Genomic DNA, 25946 nt, shown 5'->3' on the forward strand with positions numbered 1-25946 from the left:
ACCAAATACCACCGAGAAAATATACAGAATGTATAGAGTCCAAGACTCAAGTAATGGAAACTCTTATACCCATGAGACATGCGTACTTGCGTAGCGTGGGTGATGACTGATGACTATCTTAAACTTTGGCTTGCATGATCAGGCTCCTTTAGCCTACAAGGCTCCAATTTATGTTTGAGACATTACAGTTATTCAAAGACGGACTTTACAGAGGAACCACACATAATTCTTCATGTTATTAATATATATAATGTTTGATTCCCCATCTGTTTCCGTTCTTCTCAAGGCTCGAAGATTTGTTTTATGTTTTCATAAATCCAGTCCAAGGTTTAGTGAAGATGGATCGTCAGCTAACATTTCACTAGTTTCTTTGGAACATCCGATCCAAATCCTATTTCTGTTCTTGAAGCCTCCATATACAGAGACACTGAACTAGTAACAAACGGATTCTATCTTAATGTCCTCAATCGTTATGGTCATCAACCTTTGAGAATATGGGCATAGTCTATGCCGCATAGATAAGAACTATAAGATCAACGTCACTTTAAGATTCTATGACCAAGAGTTCAAACTCTTACATCTGTCTGTAGCTTGTTTACTTTGGGAAAGTTTATCTTTTACAAAAAAGAATTTCAATACAAGGATTTAATGTTCAGTTCAGTTTTCTTACATTTTTGACTCAGAACTGATCATGTGACAAGTAATATTTCCTATGCCTATGGCGATGAACATTGTGACGGCCAGTGGAAATCAGCTTAGCCACATCAAGCTTTTATCCGGAGATAAACCGTAAAAAGCTTCAGAATGTTGAGCACTTCCTTCAAAAGCTCAGATGATTAAACTCTAGCCATGATGAAGCCAGCCAAAATTATACTGCATCACTGTGAAAAACTGATCCTACCACCGATCATAGATACATCTCCGAGATTCTTAAAATAAGATAGAGTCTAACGGGAAGTCTCTGTATCTATATTCTATTTTTCAGTTAGTGTAAACTCTTTTTCTATTTTGAGATGACTTCATGAGACTTCTTGTATTTGAGTAGAAATATGTTTTGAGGCATTACATTTATTTAAAGACAAAGACAGTACCCATGAACCAAACATAAGTCATTTTTCTAGTTCTGTGACACAGAGCAGGATCATTTGAGAAGTACAACAACAGATGGGGACAACAATGAAACTAGCACATAAGAAACATTCAACACCTGCAGTATTTTACCAAACCAAATCCCTCACTTTGTGGATGAAACAATCAACGATGTAGAACCAAGCCCTGCTCCAAGGAGAATCAAAAGAGAGTGATGCAAGTATCCCAAGAAGTATTGTCACATAGGCTGCAACAAAACTCCAATAAAAATACACCATGTCGATTAAAGATCCATCAACTTCCACTTCATTACCTAGTTCTTGAAAGTAGTTGTTGTTGTTGTTGTTGCAGCTTGTGTTGGTTGGTTGTCCACAAAGAAAAGGATTACCTAAGTAGCTTTGCGTATCAAAAGTGTTAAACTGTCTTCCCTCTGGAGTGACTCCTGACAAGTTGTTGGAAGAGACATTGAATACAGCAAGACTGCTCAACTCTGTAAGTTGTGGTGGGATCCGACCTTGTAATATGTTGAAAGAAAGATCGAGGCTTTCCACATTCTTCAGACCTGAAAAGCTTTCCGGGATAACTCCTGATAAGTTGTTGTGAGATAGATTGAGAGCATGTAATTGCACAAGATGCCCAAGCTCTACTGGGATTTCACCGCTCAGCTCATTTTTTGAGAGATCCAGTCCCGAAAAATAGTTGAGGTTTTGGCCCATGTAGGTATCATATCTGTGTTTTGTTGCAAACTCAATTTTCGTTGGGATGCTTTCCATATGATTTTCTCCCCAGTGAACTTGAGCAGGAATATCATTATCTTGCAAGAGCGGAGATTTGAAAGAGGTACCAAGAGGATTCTCGGAATAATAGCTGGAAATAACATATTCGTATAACAAATCCTCTTTTACCAAACCAAATGATGCATTGCTTAGGCACGAAGGTATGAATCCATTTAATTTGTTGTTAGCAAGATCCAGGAGGTGAAGCCTTGTTAAGGCACACAACTGGCGAGGAATACTGCCTGTTAAAGTATTCCCTCGGAGAAGAAGAACTCTGATGTTGTTGTTGATGGACTCCGGAATATTCCCAGACAATCTGTTATTTGTCAGATCAAGCACCGTAATATCCGCTGCTAGAAGTGTGTCTGGAATAACCCCTGATAAATTATTGTTATGCAAGAGTAACATTTTTACTACCCCATATCCAGAACTGGCTTGAGGTATGTTCCTTGATAAACTATTTGCAGAGAGGTCCAGTAGTCTAATACTGGATAGGTTGAACAACGATATAGGTATTTCACCTTCCAACAAGTTGTTAGAAATCTTTAGCACAGATAAGCGTTGAAGTTCGCCAAACCAACTTGGAATAACACCTGTGAGATTGTTGTTCGAAAGGTCAAGCATTTCCAAAGATCTGAAGCTCCGCAAACCTCTTCCAACCTTTCCTGTAAACAAATTGTTATTCATAGACAGGCCCCGTAAATAAGTAAAGTTTGATGCTTCGGGAATAACCTCTCCACTTAGTTTGTTATGTGACAGCTTCAAGAGCCACATGGAATAACAACCCATTAAAAAACTTTTTGGTATCTTTCCGTAGAACTTGTTGTGAGATATATCCAGAACTTCAAGCTCTTTCATGTTACCAAGAGAAGATGGTAGATTTCCTTGAAAACCATTAGTCGTCAGATTCATATACTTTAAACGAGGAAGTATCCACCCAATGTTCTTAGGAAAGAGTTGATCAAATTCATTAAGTGATATATCCAGCAAAACCAGATTGTGATCAGATTTTGGTAGCTGAAAGCTCCTAAAAGAGTTATTCCCTAGATTCAAAACCTCGAGTTTTGTATTGTTCTCCAACAGCCATGTAGGAAAATTTCCAGAAATTTTGTTGAAAGAGAGATCAACATAACGCAAATCCTTCTGGTATAGGAGAAAATGAGGAATGTTATCCAAATTGCAAGTTCCTAGTGAAATAGCTCTCAACTGAAATTTTGGCTTCAAAGAACTTTTCACCTCTACTTGAAATGAGTTGGAATTTGAATCAAGCATGAGCACCTTAAGCTTTGAGAGGTTGGTGAGTGAACCAAGTGAGAAGAAACCTTCGAAGTTGTTATCAAACAATGATAGGTACTCAAGGGATTTAAGGTTAGCGAGAGCAGATGGTATGTTCCCAGTCAATTGGTTCGATGAGAGATCAAGAACTCGAAGTCCAGTCAAGTTAGTTATACATAAAGGAAACTGACCTAGAAGCTTGTTGCTATTGAGATCGAGCTCCTCTATATTCTTCAATTTGCAAACCCCTACAATAATCAAATGCAGAATTTTTTTATTCACTTAATTAAACTGAATTAACCACAATTCTTTATCAAAATTTTATTTAAGAAATCTTACCTTGCAATCCAATTGAGCCAGGAAAATTATTTCTACTTAGACCCAGAGCTTTCAACTTCCTTAGGGCAGCAAACTCTGAGATAAAAAGGTGAACAATGTTGGATAATGTCAATTACTTGAAGAGAAAGTTATCTCTTAGGAATTTACTGTAAGAGATACAATAGGAAAAGGAAAAGGAAAAGGTCCAAATTATATTTTTGTAATGGTAATCCTATTAGGTTAAGGAGAAGCTTAAACCTATATAATACTAGAAAGTAGCCCACGCGATGCGTGGTTTATGTATGTAATATTAACCTGAAATATATTAAAAAAAATTCTTCAATTATATATAAAATGTACAGATGTAATTGTTAATATATGTCTTAAAATATAATATTTATAATACTACGGTTCAACTACAGTTTATAATTTATATATGTTATATACTGTTTTATAGAAGGGTCATGAAAAAGAGGAAAGTTAAAGTAAATATTACTAAATATTTTTGATTCCAATGTATTGTTAAAATTATTTAAACAGTATGTTACTATAGTAAAAAAACCATTACTTATAGCAAAGTCAACTTATATATGGTATTTTCGTTAAATAGTTAAGATTAATTATATTTTTTATATTTTTTTATTTTTTTGGAAAATAAAAAACTGATAAGTAGTCTAGAAAGAAAAGTGTAAGATCTTACTTAATTCTTTTGATAAATAATTTTATGTTGTCCTATATATTAATTTTCTTATCATCATCTAAAAGTAATAGTTAACAAAAAATAATTTTATATATGATAAGTCGATTTTAAAATAATTTATTAAAATGATATCACAAAACAAATATCTTATACTATAAGTTTAACCAGTTTTTATAAAAATTCATGAAAATAAATGTGTCTGAAATTTAATAGAATTTTTATTTTCTATATATTGTCTCTGTTTTTAATAATTTGAGTATAAATAGCATGATTACAATAAATTGAACTTTGAAATTATTGTTTTCTGTTATATCATAGGGTGATAAAGCAATTTTGTTATGATATTATTATCTTTTTTTAGTACATATAATTTAAACACAATCAAAATGTAACTTATAAATTACTATTAAATACAAATTTGAGTTGTGTCTTTAATACATTATATATGATTATTGAATATAATATGATATATATATATATATATTGAAAATCTTTTATATTCTTAAATTAGTCTATATATTTGGAAATCTTTTATATTCTTAAATTAGTCTATCATAAATTAATTTGGTTTCAGTTTTTACTTTAAAAGTATGAAACCATTTTCTATTTTTATTAGGTTTCAATCTGTTTATAATTTTTAGTTGGGTTGATCAGTATTTTTTTTAGGTTCTATGGTAGTGTGATTTCATTATGAAATATATTAGATGCTAAAACAAAAAAATGGAAGGAATATATTTTTGTAACAATGTTGAAATTCAAAAAGCAAACTATACAACAATTTTTCTTTTTAACAAACTATACACTATATAAGATAAAAAGAAAATAAAGTCAAATAAAAAATAGAATGTTAAATTTGAAATTAATAAGAATGACATGTGTCACAAAAGTAGAATGCCAAATGTCACATTGTTAGTCAATGTTAGAAAAAACCTTCTCTTATTATATAAGATATAAAAACAAGAGCCTATATAGAGTTGTTCCATAAGATTTGAGAGAGATATTTAGTTTTGAGAAAGTTTCTAAATCTAATAAAAAATTTTGTTCTTATATTTTTAAGTTCTAAATAGATTTGATTTGGTATCAGAGCATAGGTTGAATTCCGATCAAGATCCGACAGATACGAAGCTTTCGTAACCAAGTATGGGAGACAGAAACAATTCACCACCGCGAAGTCGCGAAACAAGGACCTTGGATCACCGTCCAGCCACTGTTCGATGCTAACATCGATGAACAACACCGTTTGGTCGATGCGAATGCATATCACACTTCAATTCAGCAAAGTGTGGGATACAATCGATCCAAGATCTGTCGATCAAAAGGAAAAAGATGTGGCGACAGCTCTCCTGGTTCAATCTATCCCTAAGTCGCTTTATTTGCAAGTAGGAGAACAAGTTTCAGGATAGACTCTTTGGGAAGCCATCCGATCACGTCACCAAGGAGCAGAGCGTGTGAAGGTAGCTAGACTTCTGAATTTGATGGTAGAGCTATACAATCTGAAGATGAGTGGCACCAATACCAATGATGATTTGCATGTAAGATCTTTGGCTTAGCATCCCAATCAGCCTCTTTAGGAGAAAACATTGAGGAATAGAATTTAGTGAAGAAATTCTTGAAGGGACTACCAAGAAAAAGTTCATTCATATTGTAGCTTCACTTGAGAAAGTCCTAAACCTAAATTCAATAGGATATGAAAATATAGTTGGGAGACTAAAGGAGTACAAAAAAGTGTAGGTGAAGAACCCCAAAGTGATGACCAAGGAAAGTTGATATTTACAAATACTTTCAACAATCGTGGAGGTTATGGAGGTTTCTAAGGAGGATCTAGAAGCGGCTATGATAGAAGGAGCTAAGGTAGAGGCAGTTATGGAATAAGTGGTTTCGGTAGAGGCAGGGGTCGATTCAATGGCTAAAACCAAGGAGGAGAAACCACAAAAAAATAACCAAAATCCTGAGAAGGATCTATCCAAAGTAATTTATGGGAGATGTGATAAACCGGATCACTATGCATTGACTTGACCAGATAAACCGATACCAAATCAAGAAACGAATCTAAACAAGACATACGAGGCTCATGCTCGTTACATGAATGAAGCGGTATGAAGACAGGATTTATGTGAAGTGTGTCTAGCCGGAAAACAAACAAGAGGATCATTCCTGACTAAGACCCATATTTGTGCATCAAAAGCATTGGAGTTGATCCATGAAGATTTGTGTGGTCCAATATCACCACCAACACCAGCTAATAATCACTATGTTTTTTTATGTTAATTGATGATTTTTCTAGGTACATGTGGATGATGTTACTACGGGAAAAGAGTGAAGCATTCGATCAGTTTAAATGGTTTAAAGAGGGTGTTGAGAAACCAAACTGGCCTATCTATCAAAACCTTTCGCATCGATAGAGGGGGAGAGTTTACCTTGTTTGAGTTTAATTTGTTTTCTGAAGAGAATGGAGACTCTAGACATCTAACTACACCAAATGCACTTGAAGATAATGGTGTGGTTGAGAGGAGAAATCACACTTTAATGGAAACGACAACAAGCTTGTTTAAATTAATGAAGATTCTGAATGATATGTGGAGAGAAGTTGTGCGTCATTTAATGTATCTTATTAATCAAGTTCCCACAAAAGCTTTGCAAGGTCAAACCTCGTATGAATGTTTTACATCGAAGAAGCCAAATATAGAACACTTGAGAGTGTTCGGATGTGTTGCATACGCGAAGATAACGATACCTTATCTTAAGAACTTGGATGGTATGTCAAGAATGGTGATCAATATTTGAACAAAACTGGGTTCAAAGGCTTACAGACTTTACGATCCAATTACTCCGGGTGTTTGTAAGTGGAGATGTGGTTTTTGATGAGAAGAAAGGTTGGGGTTTTCCATGACTTTATTTTAAAGGACTAGTTATTCCGGGTTACTCATGTGTATAGAGAGGCTAATCATTGATGGTCTAGCTAACTATGGGTTTTCTTTGCCACTTGGTTTTCATTTATAAGAAGTGTGTCCGAATGTGGTCACTTTGGTTTTCTTGGAGGATATGAACGGGACCTCAGTCTCTCCTAATGTTCGTGTGTAATTTTTTTCTGATTCTATGAATAAATTGTAGGAGGCTGCCTCCTATCCATTACAAAAAAAAATGGTTGAGACTGGTCAACTACATCATACCGAACTGATGGAGAACCTGAAATGTTTAAAACTATCTCATGGTGGGTTTATAGAAGAAGGAAACAGAGATGGAAATAATCAAGATGACCACAACGGTAATCAAGAACCTGTGGAACAAGATGAGGAGATATAAGAAGAAAATATTGAAGAGGAAGTGAGTCAAGAGCATAAAATCAACACACTATGACAAGATATGGTTGAGTCATCAACAAGCCAAGGTACCTGAATGATTATGTTCTACTAGCTGAAATGTCGAACTAGAGAGTGAAGAACTCTTACTCACCATAAACGGAGAACCAGAGAGTGTTCTTAAAGCTATGAATTTGCGAGAGTGGGTTGAAGCGATGGAGGCCGAGATGGAGTCTATCGCAAGAAACAAAACCTGGGAGCTTGTTAACAAACCGGATGGGTTGAAGCCTATAGCACTAAAATGGACTTATAAAGTCAAGCAATACTTGTGAGAAAATGTTATGTGCAACAAAAGGGGATAGATTTTGATGAAGTATTTGCACATGTAGCTCGATTGAAACTGTAAGGTTACTAATAGCTATTGCGGCAACAAGAGGCTGGTAAATACATCACTTAGACGTCAATACTGCGTTTTTGAATGGAGATTGAAATGAGTTGGTTTATGTTACTCAACCTGAAGGTTTTTTTAAGAAGGGAGAAGAGAATCAAGTATAAAGCGTTGTATGGGCTACGTCAAGCTCTGAGAGCTTGAATTGTGAAACTCGATTATGTCTTTAAGGAGATGGGTTTTAAGAAGTGTAAAAAGGAACTGTCGGTGTATCTCAAGAGAGACAAAGAGAGTTTCTTAATTGTGGCAATCTATGTTGATGAGTTGTTCGTAACGGAACTTCACAAAAAGTCATTGATCAATTCAAGAAGGATATGTCAAAGAAATTTGAGATGTCGAATCTTGGAAGTGAACTTACTATCTTAGTATAAAAGTAATTGAACGAGATGATGAAATTCAAATAAAACACGAAGGCTATGGTCAAGGAATACTTGAAGATACAAAGATGGAGTCGTGTAATTTGGCTCTTGTGCTGATGGAGCCACGTACCGTGATCTCAAAGGCTGAGAAAGAACTTGAGATCGTTGCCACACGGTATAGAAGAACCCTAGGGTGGTGAAGATATCTCATTCATACAAGACCAGACATGGAGTTTGTTGTAGGCGTTCTAAGTCGGTATATGCAAACCTCGAGAGAATTTCATGGACAAGCACTCAAACATGTTCTGAGGTATGTAAGAGGAACCACCAATTTATGAATGTTCTTTAAGAGAGACGAGTCAAGGAAGGTTGTTGGGTATAGAGATAGTAGTCACAATGTTGGCATTGATGATGGAAGAAGAACTTCAAAACATATGTTCTATTTTGGCTCATCGCTAATTACATGGACTTCCCAAATTAAAAGCAATCGATCATGGTGTTATCATCGTGTGAAGTGGAGTTCATGGCAGCAAAAGAAGCAACAAAACAAGCTATATGGCTTAAGGAATTGTTGAGAGAGATACGAGGCATAGAAGGCAAGAAGATCGTGCTTAGAATCGACAACAAAGTAGCCAAAACATTTACTAAGAATCTGATCTTCCATGGGAGAACAAAACACATGCTTACAAAACACATGATTGATGTAGAACATGTACCGGTGGATATCCTTAATAAATTGTTGGCAAGAAAATGTACCGGTGAGTTAAGTTCAAGAAAATGAGAAGACTAGTCCAAATTCAAACGATCAAGTTTCCTAGAGTTCGAGTTTGAAATAAGGGAGAGAATGTTGGATAATTTCAATTACTTAAAGAAAAAGTTATCTTTAAAGAAAATACCAAAAGAGATAAAATAGAAAAATGAAAAGTTTTTTAAAAATATTTGTGTAATGGTAATCCTATTAGGTTAATGAGAAGTTAAAACCTATATATAAAGTTATAAACAAGAGTTTATAACCTATATATAAAGTTATAAACATATAAAATTCTTGAACTTAATAATTTATTGAACATGTACCGGTGAGTTAAGTTCAAGAAAATGAGAAGACTAGTCCAAATTCAAACGATCAAGTTTCCTAGAGTTCGAGTTTGAAATAAGGGAGAGAATGTTGGATAATTTCAATTACTTAAAAAAAACTTTATATTTTAGGAAATTACCAAAAGAGATAGAATAGAAAAATGAAAAGTTTTTTAAAAATATTTGTGTAATGGTAATTCTATTAGGTTAATGAGAAGTTTAAACCTATATATAAAGTTATAAACAAGAGTTTATGGAGAGTTGTTCCTTATGGAGAGTTGTTCCATAAGATTTGAGAAATAGATTTAGTTTTGAAAAGTTTGTAAATATAATAAGAAAAGTTGTTCATGTATTATTAAGTTCTTAATCGATTTGAAACAACGTTAAATACTAACATGATAGATCTCAAGGATGATATATAAACTAAACAATCAAAAAAAATGTTGTTTGCAGCCCTTGAATAAATTAAATTTAGAAAAGACAGGGTCTAAGTGGCATGTATCCAAATTTTGTATTATTTTATCACACTTGCCTTGCAATTCCGTTGGGCCAGAAAAATTATTGTGATTTAGATTCAGAACTTTCAGCTTCCTCAGGGAAGTTAATTCTGCCAAAAGAGAAAAGACGAAACCACACAACGCTGAACAACTTTAGATACGAACATGAGATCTTATGGATGATATATAAACCAATCCAACAATGTTTTTCGCATCCGTTAAATTGATTAAATTTCCATTTTAGAAAATAAAAGAAAGCAATTTATAGATTACTTACCTTGTATTGGTATGGAGCCGTTAATTTCGTTTACACTCAGATCCAGTAGTTCCAAGTGTGTCAAATCTCTAAGTTCTGGAATAGAGTCCAACAAGGCAACAAATATAAGAATGATACATATTAAACTTATGACACAAAATTTTTATAAATAATTTTAAATTGCATCAATATAGCAAAAGATATACCATCAAGGATAGGCATGCTAGAGTATTTCCTTAGATAAGAATGGAGAAATATACCTTTAACAGAAAGAGGACCATCGATACGGTTCCACGGAAGAAACAGAGTTGTGAGTGATGTAGCGGCATTAAGAAAAGGAAAGATGCTGTTGTTGAATCTATTAAAAGAAAGATCCAGAATCTCCAGGTTTCTTAATCTTCTTAGGCTTCTATAACCTGCAAACGAGAATCTTATTAACAAAGTATATGAAAATAACAGCTCACTCTAATCACTTCAATATTTTCAATTATAATTCTACATGCAAATGAAGATTATGAGAGTTGCACTGTTATGGACTTTGGAAGGAAGCATGAGTGACGGTTGGATATTTAATTTTCTGCTACATGGCATAGACTTAAATATCAGCAAGTTAGTTAATACATATCTATAACTTTTTGATGCAGGAGAAAAATCTAAGTACTAACTTTTAAAAAATGTAACAAAAGAAATACGATAAAGCTCATCTAGAATTAGAACTTGTCAGGGAAAATTGTTTTCAAATAGAGACTAAAAGACGTAAAACAATATAATGAACCCTGGGCGAAACTCTGGTATTACCTTCCACATCATCATATATGCCTTCGAACTCGAGAAAGGATAAGTCCAGACTTCGAACATCTTCAAAGGAATGAAGCAAAGAAAGGTTCAGGCGAGAATTCTCTTTGAGGAAAAGTCTTCCAAAGGAAAGCTCGATAACCCGTCGGCTGGTAGGATCGCACGTAAGGCCTTGCCACAAGCAGCAATCGCTCTCTGTGTCATTAGTCCAAGTAGGGAGATAAGGATCGTGATCCCATTCTCGCCTCATTGAGAGCAGGAATTTCTTGAGCTCAAACAAAGCATTCTTTTCTTTCTCAATACAGCTTATGTATCCATGTAACTGTCCCAACAATAACATCACCCATATCAAGTATTGGCCCAAAAACACCTTTCTTTCCATAGCAAATATGATATAAAAAAGCGAAATAAACAAAAACTCAAACGCAGTATGTCACTGTGAGTTCAATACAAATATCGTAAGAAATTTCAAGTGAAAAAACACCAAGTCCATCAAGAAATAATTGTATATTAATTTGAAAAGTCGAAGTCATATTTGAAAGGTCGTAGCGTGAGTGATCATACTGATTCACTGTCATAAAAGTAACGTGTACTTTGAGTCGTATTATAAGACTCTCGTTGCGCCTACAAGTCAAGCTAATTAAGGTCTTTGTGAAAAAATGTGTGGTGAGCATCTTTTACTCCGAACAATTTTTTTTTTTTTTTTGGTGCATGACAGAGTTTTTTCCAAATGATATTTTGCTTATTAGTAACCAAATAAATTATTTTGTTCAAAAAAAACGAAAAAAAGAATCCAAATAAATTCACAAATCAAAATTATTGTTATTCATGTCCATGAATAAAATGTTTGAACTGATTTTTTAAAACAACTATTCATAGGAAAGTGTCGATTTTTTGGAAGAATCACATCACAACTATTTATAAATATATTTCATAGTAGTCTTGTCAAATATTACAAATTGTAAATCGCATTCCTAGACTTGTCGAAAAGCCTACGAAGTTGCTAATGTGCCTTCTTTTTTATTGAAAATACATTTAGTATAATAATATTTATTTTTGTACAATATTATACAAAATACCTTTATTAAAAAAACTTATTTTGGACAAACATGGAATATGAAAATACATGTATCCAAACAACTTTTACAATTAATTTTCTACTATTTGTATAACCAAATACAATTAATATATTTTATATAACCAAATAAAATTAATATATTCCCCCATTAATATTATAAATTCTCTCTGTCTCAACTAAACCGATGTTTTGACAATTTCACATAAGAAAAAGTTAAAGTTTTATTTATAAATTAATTTATAATTAATTTTTGGTAGAAAAAGAAAAGATAGACTTTAGATAGCATGTCATGTGGAAGAAAACATAAAAAAAAAAATCATTTCAATTTTTTAATGTACAACATGAATATTTTAGAGAGAAGAAAAAATTCTAAAATATTGATCTATTAGGAACAGAAGAAATATAATAAAAAGATTTACTTAGCATTATGACATATTTATAACGTGCTTAGCATTATCAAGTTCACAGCAAGGCTTTAAGCACAACTAACAAAGACAAATTTTATGAATTAGCCAGCCACACCAAAATTTACTCATCCTGAATAATACAATGTAGAATCAGCGATATAACTGATTAATTACTATAATTCAAGTGCAATGTGAACGGGAACAAGAGTGGAAAAAGAAGGAAAGATGACATCATACCATATACTTGCAACCATTATAATAGATACTAGGTAACAATCGGCACTATGTGGGATATAAAATAATTATTAAATATTTGTATTGTAATTTTTATTTACAAAATCTATTTTATTTATCAGTAATTGGAATCAAAATTTGATTGTGTAGTAAATATAAATATAAATATATATATAATTTTATAATAATTATAATTTAACTCATGAGAATTATTATAATATCAATCTTATATTATCATATCATATGAACAAAGAGTTCTTAAAATTCATTTTAAAGATTTTATGAAAATGTAATTAAAAGATATAATTAAGTTAGAAAGAGAATATAAGAATTTAATTTTGGGTGTTAATTATATTTTTGAAAAAATATAATGGTATGTAAATGTAAATATTCTATTATTAGAAGCTGATGACAAATAAAGTAAATAGTGTCTGGAGCTCTGTGAGTGCGACACGTCAGCATTTTGTGTGAGAATGCTTCTCTTTTAATATATAAGGGATTTTGAAAAAATATAATGGTATGTAAATGTAAATATCCTATTATTAGAAATTGATGACAAATAAAGGAAATAGTGTCTAGAGCTCTGTGAGTGCGACACGTCAGCATTTTGTGTGTCTATTTCCATATATAAGGGATATGAATGCTATGCAGGGTCAGTGTTGTTGACACATATATGATCCTGGACAAATATTAAACTAAAGAAAAGAAGAATAAAAAACATAATAGAAAATTTGATTTCTTGTACTTAGCCCGAAAGAAAATTTCAAGCTTCTACCATAATTATTTCACTTATAGTAGTCCTAGTTATATATATACACAACAACAACAATGCGATACAATATATAGAAAGTTTTTGAAATTTCTCTCCCAGGCACGACTCCCGGTGTCTCCATCCCCCCCCAACCAAGATGCAAGTCTTTACTCGGATCTTACCTAACACCTTTCATTAAAAATGTACCTTTACCCAGTCTTTACCCGACCGTTAAGGTTTTATCCAATGGTTAATTATCCTCCTCCTCAAGTCAACTTTCAAACCACAATTCAGGGCCGGAAATCGTATCAATATTCTCGCTGTTAGTTCCGGCGTCCATCAAAACTGTCGAGTAACTATCTATCCTGTGAGATCCTGCTACTCTCCTTAAAACCTCTGCCATACACTTCCCATCCTCCTCGCTAATCCAACTGTACGCATATCCACAACCCCCATGACCTCCAGAAACTCTGCTTACCAGAAAGGAAAGGATTTAGCCCAAAGCTATTCCCCACCTCTACGAAAACGCATAAAAGCCCCCAAACTTGACTGCTCTGCCCTCATTGAAGAGAATTTTGTTACCTTCATTGGTCGCTTAACAAACCCTGCAGGACAACGGATTTGGGCCCTTTTGCCCTTCTTTGAAAACCACTGGAACTTGAATGGAAAAGCTAGAGGATCCGACCTTTGTCGTGGTGTTTTTCGACTCCGCTTTGACTATGATGAAGATTTACTCAAAGTTCTAGAAGAGAGGTCGTACCATTTTGACCAATGGATGGTTATATTACAACGGTGGGAACCTGTTATCTCGGACGCCTTCCCTTCAAAGATCCCCTTTTGGGTTGAAGTACAGGGACTCCCTAAACACTTCTGGTAACCATTAATGCTCCAAACCATAGGTGAGGAACTGGGAGAAGTTTTGTAGATAGACATCTCCTCAGACTCGGTGAACATTAGAGTTATGCTTGATGGTCTACAACCACTACTCAAGGAAACAATGGTGGAGTTTTCAACAGGCTCACAGATGCTGATCTACTTGGAATACAAAAACCTGAAAAACCATTGCAAGCACTGCCTCAGAATTACTCATGATAAGAAAAACTGCCCTGGTCTGAAGGACTCAGAGGAACAACAAGACAAATCTCACTCAATCCACGCCTCATCGCATCCTACCTCTCATGGAACACCAAGAAACTACTACACCCCTGAAGACAATTTTATGGCTCCAAGATCGCGACCTCACAGTCCTGCAAGGAGCATAAACTCACAGAGAAGCTCTGCTCCCCAAAAGAGAACCTATGAGTATATGGAGATGGAATCCAACCGTAGCTCTGGAGAAGGAGCCCATAAAAACCACCGACCTCCTTATGACACCTACACTAGATCTAGGGATTCCCACAGACTTTCTCGGGACAGGACACGATACCATGAATCTTTTAACAGGGAGTGATCCCCCTCAACTCTCCAACCAAGAAACTTTTAGTGGCGAGAAAAATCTCAAGCATCCCTTCCACAGCAAAATGGTAACAACAACCACTCTCGAACCCGTCAACCACCACTTGAGCGTTTCCAAAGAGAGGGTGAGCACCCCAAAGCTATATCTCTGACTAAGCTCCCTGACGATAGACAGATTCTAATGCCTACTTTCGAAAAAAACACTCCTGCTGATATTCCAACAAGAGAACAAATCATGGAGGATCTGATGGAGGTGACTGTCCAATATACGGCGTGTGCAGACCCTACAGAGAGTGCTGCTCGGAAGCTGCGAGTCATTCAAGGAGAAACAAGAAACCTAATGGACGATACCGCTGATGGGATTCTTACCTCTGCAATCATGAATGGGTCTGGCTCCACCCCTGAATTCCCACCTACTCAAGAAGTTAGACCCACCTTGCTACAAGGAAGGTTAAAAAATTCTTCTCCTACACTCATTGATGCTATGCAAACCACTAAGAGAGGTAGAGGCCGACCCCCACTACACAAACTGATGGGCACTCAGAGTAAAACACTACCAGGAGAAAAATCCCAAAAACAACACCTTACCAAAAACTCACCAAAGAAGGCAATAACGAAGAAAGGTGCAACTACACTAACCAAAGGTAGCTCCAGCAGACCCAAAACTGCCAAATCAGCCTCTCCTCCTATCAATTCCTCTCGAGAGGGCGCATCTTCTCCTGTTGGGTCCAATTGGAAAGCCTCCTCTACGGGTTCTCCCACCATCAACCTGATACCTACTTCAAAGAAGAAGAAGGGAGTGGATTTTCAGAATCTACCACCCCCTCTTCCTTAAGAATGATTAGTTGGAACTGTTGTGGGCTGGGGAACCCCATGACAGTTTGGAGGATAAAGGATATGACAAAGAAAATTAGCCTTGACCTTATCTTTCTAATGAAAACAAAAAATTCTACTGACGTTGTCCTGACAAAATTACAAGGGTTCGAGTTTCCAAAATGCTTCCTCGTTCCCCCTCTATCTCCAGCATCTGGTGGATTAGCACTCCTGTGGAAGGACAACCTGGAGGTAGAGATACTAGATTACTGTCCAAACTTCATCAATGCAAAACTCAGAGCAAAAGGGAAAACCTTCCTCGCTACCTTTGTTTACGGAGAACCAGATAGAACTAAAAGATCAGAGATCTGGAACGCTTTAAGTACTCAAGCAAAGGATAGAGAGGAACCATGTATACTTATGGGGGATTTCAATGATATCATCCATATGGATGAGACATCAGGGGGACCTCTTAGATCAGAAGGATCTTTTTCTGAATTTAGAGCCTTCATGTCGGGGTGTGATCTCTATGACTTCAAGCACTCAGGTAACTGCCTCTCCTAGAGAGGACAGAGACACACGCATTTTGTCAAATATGGCCTAGATAGAGTTATGGCAAATAGCTCTTGGACTTTGGCGTACTCGTCAGGTAGGTGCGAGTATCTTAGGTTTGAAGGCTCGGATCATAGACCTGTTGTGACTTCTTTTGACCCTGTGACAAAGAAAAGAAGAGGCTTGTTCCGTTATGATAGACGACTGAAGAATAATGATGAGGTCAAAACCTTGATAACTGAAGCCTGGAACTCCTCCCCAAATGCGAAGGTAGAAAAGAGACTCGGTCTTTGTCGCCTTGCGGTAATAACCTGGTCAAAACAACACCATACTAATAGACAAGCCCTTATCCTGGACCTCAGAGAACAATTAGAGGAAGCACTGAGTGACTCTACCTGCAGACAAGCTGAGGTTGACTCTCTAAACTCTCTCTTACTCCAGGCATACCAAAAGGAGGAAGAATTCTGGAAACATCGTAGTCGCCAGTTATGGTTAGCACTGGGAGATAGGAACACCAGATATTTTCATGCTGCAACAAAAGGAAGAAGAGCTATGAACAATATATCAGTTATTGAAAAGCAACTTGGAGCCCCTGTTTATGAAGAAAAATAGATAGTGGCTGCAATCTCAAACTACTTCGAGGATATTTTTACCTCTCTAAGTGGAAATAGGCTCTCCATTGTGCACGAAGCCTTAACTCCACGAATCACACCGAAGATGAATGATCAGTTGATAAAAATGGCGTCTGCTGAGGAGATAAAAAAAGCATGTTTTTCTATTCATCCGGACAAAGCACCAGGACCTGATGGGTTTTCGGCTTGCTTCTTTCAAAGTAACTAGGAGACAATGGCTGATAAAGTGATTGCAGAAGTTCACTCTTTTTTTGTGTTTGGATCCCTCCCGCAGAATATAAATCACACCCACGTCAGGCTCATCCCAAAGATTCTCAGCCCCACAAAAGTTTCGGATTATCGACCCATCGCTCTCTGTTCTGTCTACTACAAGATCATTGCAAAGCTCATATCTCACAGACTCCAACCAATCCTTGCAAGCTGCATGTTAGAAAACTAGTCAGCTTTTGTCCCTCAACGAGCTATCACAGATAATGTCCATATTACACATTAAGCTCTTCATTATTTGAAGACATCAGAGGCTAATCTAAGATGCTTCATGGCTGTCAAGACAGACATGAGTAAGGCTTATGACCGCCTAGAATGGGATTTCATCAAAGCTGTCCTTGACAGGTTAGGTTTTCATCACCAATGGACTAACTGGCTCATGCAATGCATAACCACAATATCGTATGCATACCTTATCAATGGTCAGGCTAAAGGACTGGTGAATCCACACAGGGGCATACCCCAAGGCGACCCACTGTCCCCCTACATCTTCATTTTATGTAGTGAACTCCTTTCCGGCCTCTGCCACAATGCACATGCTCAAGTCAGCCTGATTGGTTTGCGAGTGTCAAAACACAGCCCAAGAGTCAACTACCTCTTGTTTGCAGACGATACCATGTTTTTCTGTCGTTCAGACAAACAGAATTGTCGGACACTGAAGAATATCCTGTATAAATATGAAGAGGCATATGGTCAGCAAATCAACCAAGCCAAATCATCTATTACCTTTTCCTTTAAGACGAATACTGAGGTCAAGATGGAAGCCAAAATAATACTAGGCATATCGAAAGAGGGAGGCCAAGGGAAATACCTGGGACTACTGGAATTGTTTGGACGCAAGAAAAAAGACCTCTTCAGTGAAATTGTTGATAGGATTAAACAACGGGCCTTAAGCTGGTCTTCCCGCTTCCTCTCATATGCTGGTAAACTAACTCTCCTTAAATCTGTTCTGGCGGCTATCCCATCATACAGAATGTCCTGCTTCAAGCTCCCCAACTCTCTGTGTAAACGCATCCAATTTGCACTTACTCGATTCTGGTGGGACTCAAACAATGGAAAAAAGAAGATGTGTTGGTTAGCGTGGAAAAAGTTGACAAAATCAATCAAAGAAGGAGGATTAGGCTTCAGGGACATTCAAACCTTCAATGATGCGCTACTGGCAAAAATCAGCTGGAGAATCTTGTCAAACCCACAATGCTTGTTAGCAAGAGTCTTTTAGTTGGGAAATATTGCAGAACCAACTCCTTTACGGATTGTAAGCCCCCATCATCGGCTTCTCACGGTTGGTAAAGTATATGCATTGGCAGGGATTTACTCAAACCCCATTTGGGACGCCTGCTAGGGAATGGAGCTTCCACACCGATATGGAGAACACCATGGTTATCTCTCTCACGACCTCTGGCACCTTTTGGTCCAACTACTAAAACCACCCAGAATCTCACTGTCTTGGACCTCCTATTACCAAACACGACAACCTGGATCAGAGACAGTCGTTAGATCCTTCCCCTTTATGAGGAAGACATTCTTAAACTAAGACCAAGTGGAATTCATGGTTCTGATGGATGGGGGTGGTTACCTTCAAGCGACGGTCTCTACTCCACCAAATCAGGTTATTATGAAGGATTGTGCTCAAAGGATAATGATGGACCCAAGGATCCACCTACAACAAACTCTGATGAAACCCAAGGAAACCCACCTGTCTCCTTCGATTGGAGAACTAACATCTGGAACACTAACTGTTCCCCCAAGGTCAAACTCCTCCTATGGAAAGCAGCACAGAACGCCCTCCCTGTGGGTGAGAATATCCTGCACAAACATATCAGAGAAGAGGCTAACTGCCCTCACTGTGGTGACCCGGAATCTGTCTGTCACCTCTTCTTCCACTGCCCGTTTGTCTCCAGGATTTGGTCCTTGGCCCCCCTAAAAGACCCCATGAGACCCGAACTCATTAGCGACCTTAAATCTGGCTTCGCTATAGGCTACCAAATGATTAACAACCCACCATCCGGACTTGGTAATGGCCCTCTCTTCCCATGGATTCTCTGGTCCATTTGGTCAGCCCGAAATCGCCTAATCTTTCGTAAAGAACAGATTCAGGCAGAGGAGATTCTCCTGTTAGCAATTACCCGAGCTAAAGAATGGCAACAGGCACATGTAAAAGAGAATCTAGCCAAGAGGCCAAACCTGCTCAATCCGCAATTACCTTTGCCCCCTTGCACCACAATTTTTGACACGGATGCGGCTTGGACAACGAATAAAAAAAGGGTTTCGGCTGGATTTTCAAAGATCGACCCGGAGCAACACTGCGCTATGGATCCTCATCCTCCGATCATATTGATTCCCCCTTGATGGCCGAAGCAATAGCAACTCTCACAGCAGTTAGAGTTGCAATTGAATCGGGTTTCACCCATCTTCTTTTCGCTTCAGACTCGCAGACGCTGGTCAAAGTCCTTAATTCGAAGATCCGACCCAAGGAACTTTACGGGATTCTCATTGATATCTTGAACCTTTCGGCTTCGTTTATCAGATGTTCTTTCAATTTCACTCCAAGAGACAGAAATGTCGAAGCTGATAAACTGGCACAAAATGCCCTTTTACTTTGTAATGAACCCTGTTGAATTTAATGAAGGTAGTTGGTTGTTCAAAAAAAAATATATATATATACACAACAACAACAACACAACAACAAAAGATTAACTTTCAGCTAAACAATTGATTTTCCCTAAAAAACAAAATGCAATTCTAATGCAAAAAGGTCTAGCCGGTAGAGAACATATTTGAATCAAAATCACATTTTATTGAATCAAACAGAGCAATATCACATTATATTGAATCTGGATTTAGGTCTTGAATCAAAATCCTTGAGGGAGAAAAATCTGAACTGTACAATGGGAACTGGTGCTGAACGTGGGGGACTTCTCTCATTCAATGATCTGGTGGATGACTGGTTGTACGTCTAGTATGGAATTGTTTCATGTGTTATTATAGATTATGTATTGAACCAAACAACCAAAGCAGCTCCACTCCAAGATATATTTAACGCATTACTTTTATTATACGAAGACAAAAGACAGTACAGAGAAATCAAAACTTATAAGTTATGTTCTGTTTTCTGAAACAAAGCAGGAGGTTTGAGAAGAACAACAACAGATGGGGATGGAAACAAGCACATGATAGGCACCTGAAGTGTTCTGTTTATCACAACAGTTTCATAACCTTGTGGACGAAAACATCAACGTTGTAGAACCAAACTCTGCTACAAGGAGAATCAAATGAGAGTGATGCGAGTAACCCAAGAAGTATTGTCACATAGGCTGCAGCAAAACTCCAGTAGAAAGATTCCATGTCGATTGTGGTGGATTCATCGGCTTCCAATCCATTATCTAGTTCTTGAAAAGTAATATCAATGCAACTTATTTTGTTTGCTTGCCCACAAAGAAAAGGATTACCTAAGTAGCTTTGCGTATCAAAGGTGTTAAACTGTCTTCCCTCTGGAATAACTCCTAATAAGTTGTTGAATGAGACATTGAAGACAGCAAGGCTGCTCAGATCTGTGAGTTGTGGTGGGATGGGACCTTGTAATCTGTTGAAAGAGAGATCAAGGCTTTCCACGTTCTTCAGGCCTGCAAAGCTTTTCGGTATCACACCTGATAAGTTGTTGTGAGAAAGATTGAGACCTTGTAGTGTCAAAAGACCTCCAAGCTCTACTGGGATCTCACCATTCAGTTCGTTTTCTGAGAGATCCATTCCAAACAATAATTTGAGATTTCCACCCCAATAGGCATCATATCGGTGTTTTGTTACAAATTCAATTTTCGTCTTGGTGTCGACGTCGCAATACTGTATAAACTGATCTTCCACGATCAGAGATCTGAAAACTATATTGAAGTATATAATGGAAACAACGCCGAAATCATAATACGAATTGTCCAATTTAGCCTCTTTCCCAAAACCAAATGATTTGCTGCTAAGGCATGAAGGTATGGATCCATTCAGTCTATTATTGGAAAGATCCAAAAGTTGGATGTTGCCTAGGCCACACAACTGGTGAGGTATACGACCTGTTAAATTATTTCCCCGCAGAAGAAGAATACTAATGTTGTAAGGGTTGATGAACTCGGGAATATTTCCAGACAGTCTATTATTTCTCAAATCAAGCACAGTGACATTCACTAGCACTACGTCAGGTATTAGCCCTGATAAATTATTGCCTTGCAGGAGTAACACACTCGGATATCTAGAATTGACAAGTGAAGGTATGCCCCAGATAAATGGTTTTGAGAGAGGTCCACGAGTTGAAAATCAAAACCAGATGATTTATACTTGAACAACGAAAGAGGTATATCACCTTCGAGTGTGTTGTGTGAAAGCAGCAGTGCATATAAATCTGGAAATTCGCCAATCCAGCTTGGAATAACCCCAGATAAACTGTTGTTCGACATGTCAAGCATAGATAAAGATCTCGAGTTCCGCAAACCGTCTCCAATCTTTCCTGTAAACAGATTGTTATCCATAGACAGCGAGAAAAGACGAGTAAAGTTGGAACCAATAAGGAAACTTCCCGCTCTACTTTACCCGAATTGGAAGTTGAGCCAAGTTTTAAGACCTTAAGCTTTGAGAGGTTGGTTAGCGAACCGAGTGAGAAGACACTTTCGAAGTTGTTATCAAACAAAAATAAGTACTCAAGGGATTCAAGGCCACCAAGAACAGATGGTAGCTTCCCAGTCAAATTGTTAGATGAGAGATCAAGAACTCGAAGTCCAGTCAAGCTAGTTATGCATATAGGAAACTGACCTACAAGTTTGTTTTTACTGAAATCGAGCTCTTCTATATGCTTCAATTGGCATACCCCTAAGGTAATCAGATGCATAATTTTAATCATTTAATTATACGTGAATCAACCACAACAATTTATAAAAACTTTGAATTAATTATTTGAGAAAACTTGCCTTGAAATTCAATTGAGCCAGAAAATTCATTGCCACTTAGACCCAGAGCTTTCAGCTTCCTCAAGCCAGTGAACTCTACCACAAGAAAAAATTACACAAATTAAAGGTGAACAACTTTAAATACAAACATAATTAATGATCTCATAGATGATATATAAACCAAACCAAAAAAAAAAGGTAGTAAAAAAAAAACCAAACCAAATATATTGTTTTTAACCCTTAAATAAAATTAACTTTTCACTTTCGAAAATAAAGACAATTGCATTTTATGAACAACTTACCCTCTATTGGTATGGAGCCGTTAAATTTGTTTCCACCTAGGTTTAGCAGTTCCAAGTTTGTCAAATCTCTAAGTTCTGAAAAAGGAGTCCAATAAATATAAGAATAATGCAAACTGGATTTATGACACAAAAAGAAGTTATGACAGTAATTTTAAATTGCATCAATCATCATCAAGAATATATAGGCCTGCTAGATATCATTGGATTCAATAAGAATTGAGAGATATACCTTCAACAGGAAAAGAGCCATCCATTTCATTATTCCTAAGAGACAGAGTTGCGAGTGATGTAGCGGCACTAAAGAAAGGAAAGATGCTGTTGATGAAATAATTAAAAGAAAGATCCAGAATCTCCAGGTTTCTTAATCTTCTTAGGCTTCTATAACCTGCAAACGAGAATCTTGTTAACAAAATATATGAAAATAACATAGCTCACTCTAATCAGTTCAATATAATCTTAGTTCTGTTGTACATGCAAATGAAGATTAATTATGAGAGTTGCAATGTATGGATTTTGGGAGGAGGCAATGCCTGAGTGATTGTTGTGTAATTTCGTGCTATATGGCATATATAGACATAAATATTAGCAAGTTAGTAAAATGTAAGTACAAGTGCTTAACTTTTTGATGCAAGTGAAAAATCTAATTACCTTTATTTTTAACTGCAATTTGAGAAAATAATTGACTATACCATCCCCAACAGAATATATAACTCTACTTCGAAGCTCGGGTAATCGGTAAAATACGGTAAAGCTCATGCAGAATTCAATTTTTTTTTTTTTTGGTTAATTAAAAGCATAACTTATCAATGCAGGGGAAATTTGATGACAAATATAAACCAGAAGAGGTGAAAAGAAAATAAACCATGGGAGAAATTCTGGTAGTGGTATACCTTCCACATCATCAAACAAGCCACCACACCTCGAATAGGATAAATCCAGACTTCTAACTTCTTCAAAGGGATGCAGCAAAGAAAGGTTTAGGAGAGAACGCTCTTTGAGGTGCAGTGGGCTGATGGAAAGCTGGATAACCCGCCCGCTATTATGATCACACTTAAGGCCTTTCCACATACAGCAATCTCTCTTTGTGTCATTAGTCCAAGTAGTGAGAAAATCGTTGGATTCCCCTTCGTCAGTAATCGAGATTATGTATTTCTTGAGCTCGAACAAAGCATTCCTTTCTTTCTCAATGCAGCTTTTGGATCCGCATATCTGCCCCAACAGTAGCATCACCCACATCAAGTACATTCCCCAAAACATCTTCCCTTCCATAGCAATATGATATGAAAAGCGAAAGATAAAGAAACTCAAACTTTCGTAATATGTGACAATGAGTTCAATGCCAAATATCGTCCACGTTTATAAGGATTTCAAATTCCCAGTGAAAGCACCAAAGTTCAAACCACAAATAATTGTATATTTGCAAAGTCTAAGTCCTAGTCGTGTAGTGAGGCTGATCAAATGTACTTAGACCAAGCTTTATTTCATGTAGAGTTAATCTCTTAGCTGTAAGCAAAAAAGTGAAGGTAAACAGAAAAGGCACGCAATTAAGTTATATACACTAAGAAACCATGTCTACGGCGTTCTAAAAAACGCTCCCAGGCCCGATTCTCGATGCAGCCCAGAAGAAGAAGTCAACTTTCAAAAAACCGGATCTCACCTACTTGTTTTTACCAAAACTGGATATCTGATGACTTTTTTACCATCTCATGGTTTTACCCCCGGTCAACAAGAGTGCACTGGCGACTTTTCTTACCGGAGCTCTTCTTCTTCTTCCCTGAACCGTCCTGTGACTGCCTTTTCTTGAACCCATAGCAAGAAGGTATGATTTTCTCTCCCGTGTATTGTTAAACCTGCTGTAACCCTTCTCAAACTGCTTCAAACCTGCTTAAAAACTTATAAACCATGTGACCTCTAAACCCTGGTACCGCAACATCTGTCCTTGTACCCATCGTCCGAAACCATTTCAAACTTCTCAATGTCGCGAAGAATCCCCTACTCCTTGAAAGGAAAAGAACCTGATATGGGCTTTTCCCCACCAACTCGTCGTAGAATCCGAGCCCCTGAACTAGACACCTCTTCTCTGATAGAAGCAAACACACTCACTCTTATGGGGCGTCTGACTAACCCAAGCGTCCAGAGACTTTGGTATCTCTTTCCTTTCCTCGAAAACTGCTGGAACATGAAAGGTAAAGCTACAAGAGCAGATCTAGGCCGAGGCTGCTTCCAGTTCCGCTTTGAGTTCGAAGAGGATATGCAAAAGGTTCTCAATAACAGACCTTACCATTTTGACCACTGGATGGTCATCGTCCAGAAATGGGAACCTATAATCTCTGATACTTATCCTTCCATTATACCTTTCTGGATAGAAGTACAAGGTCTTCCTAAACACTACTAGAAGGAGGAGATGCTTCAGACTATTGGAGAGGAGTTGGGAAAACTTGAAGAAATGGAGATAACCAACGAAACGACTAAGATTTGGGTCTCTGTTGATGGACTTAAACCCCTCATCAAAGATACTTTTGTTGACTTCCCTGATGGAAGTGAGGCTTTGATAACCCTGAAATACAAGAACTTAAAGAACCACTGCTCCTTCTGTCACCGCCTCACTCATGAGAGGAAAACCTGCCCGGGACTGCAGCCTACAAAAGAAAAATCCCTGGTTAACCCACCATCACAAAACTCGCATTCTCATGCAGTAACCAGGAACTATTACACCCCCTGGGATAATTTTACAGCCCCTAAAGTTAATGTAGACTACTCAGTATCTCGAGGATGCTCACCTTCCATTTCCCAGCCGATGAGAACTCGAGCTTACGAAGCACACAGAAGGAACTCTGAGAGAAACCATCCCTATCAAGGTTGATCCTTAAGTTTTGAATCCCACCAGAGATCTCACATGTCGAGAGACTCTGTCATTAGAACAAAACAAAATCTCGAATGGCGAGAAAAACAATACCCTCCAATGGAACACCAGCAGGAAGAGTCAGACTCATCACGACCAAGAAGACCCCCCCCCCCCTAGACATGCCTCAGCTAAACAAGGATCCCATCACTCCTCCCCCTACCTCACCAACCTTGGCGGAGTTCTGTAGGGCTCCTCGAGAGAGGACCCTCACCCAATCTGTACCATCAAAAGACCACGTGATGAGTGAACTAAGGGATGTTACAGTTCAATACATCACATGTGATGATTCTACTGAGAGGGCGGCCCGTAGACAAAGAGTTATACATGGAGAAGAGAAAAACCTGATGTCTGACACAGCTGATAAGATTATTCAAGCAGCCACGTCTTCTTCTCCGGTTCAACCTTCACTACCACTAGAGACCCCGACTTCAATTCATGCCCGTCTCTCTATTAGTGATCTTAACCCTACCACAGGGACTGAAACTGCAACCAGCTCCAAACGAGCTCGAGGTAGACCCCCCCTTGCAAAACCTCCCACAAAACAAGCAATAAAGTTAATAGGTGCAAAAAGCCAAAAGAGAAACTTAGCTAATGGCTCCCCAAAGAAATCTTTTTACCATCGGGGCTCTACCTCGAAAAATGCTGCTCCAGGGGATCAAAACAACCAAAGACTCTCAAAATCTAAGGGCTTTCAAAACAAGGATTCAAATCAGAGGGATAAACCAAAAGGAGTTGT

The 25946-nt window shown here is 37.3% G+C and overlaps 4 protein-coding genes and 1 pseudogene across 5 annotated transcripts; 3 read left to right on the top strand and 2 right to left on the bottom strand.

Moving 5' to 3' along the window:
- Positions 1-998: 998 nt before the first annotated feature.
- On the bottom strand, positions 999-11506 carry LOC104751288 (receptor-like protein 15). Its single transcript, XM_019238046.2, has 6 exons — positions 10890-11506; positions 10352-10507; positions 10113-10187; positions 9871-9945; positions 3480-3554; positions 999-3388 (listed from the first exon to the last, which is right to left on the bottom strand). The coding sequence occupies exons 1-6, from the start codon at positions 11266-11268 to the stop codon at positions 1218-1220; spliced, it is 2931 nt and encodes a 976-aa protein (XP_019093591.2). The 5' UTR covers positions 11269-11506; the 3' UTR covers positions 999-1217.
- Positions 11507-13810: 2304 nt separating this feature from the next.
- Positions 13811-14233, top strand: LOC147925846 (uncharacterized). Its single transcript, XM_087492791.1, has one exon. The coding sequence runs from the start codon at positions 13811-13813 to the stop codon at positions 14231-14233; it is 423 nt and encodes a 140-aa protein (XP_087348917.1).
- Positions 14234-15708: 1475 nt separating this feature from the next.
- Positions 15709-16788, top strand: LOC147925847 (uncharacterized). Its single transcript, XM_087492792.1, has 2 exons — positions 15709-16171; positions 16274-16788. The coding sequence occupies exons 1-2, from the start codon at positions 15709-15711 to the stop codon at positions 16786-16788; spliced, it is 978 nt and encodes a 325-aa protein (XP_087348918.1).
- Positions 16789-20099: 3311 nt separating this feature from the next.
- On the bottom strand, positions 20100-23609 carry LOC104751289 (receptor-like protein 15; annotated as a pseudogene). The gene is made up of 6 exons (XR_015585042.1): positions 23196-23609; positions 22535-22690; positions 22306-22380; positions 22025-22099; positions 21646-21926; positions 20100-21613 (listed from the first exon to the last, which is right to left on the bottom strand). The product of XR_015585042.1 is annotated as a receptor-like protein 15 (transcript).
- Positions 23610-24280: 671 nt separating this feature from the next.
- Positions 24281-24700, top strand: LOC147925848 (uncharacterized). Its single transcript, XM_087492794.1, has one exon. The coding sequence runs from the start codon at positions 24281-24283 to the stop codon at positions 24698-24700; it is 420 nt and encodes a 139-aa protein (XP_087348920.1).
- Positions 24701-25946: the final 1246 nt, after the last annotated feature.

The sequence above is a fragment of the Camelina sativa genome, chromosome 16 (assembly GCF_030686135.1).
Source record: "Camelina sativa cultivar CO46 ecotype springtype chromosome 16, ASM3068613v1".
NCBI classification, from domain to species: Eukaryota; Viridiplantae; Streptophyta; class Magnoliopsida; order Brassicales; family Brassicaceae; genus Camelina; species Camelina sativa.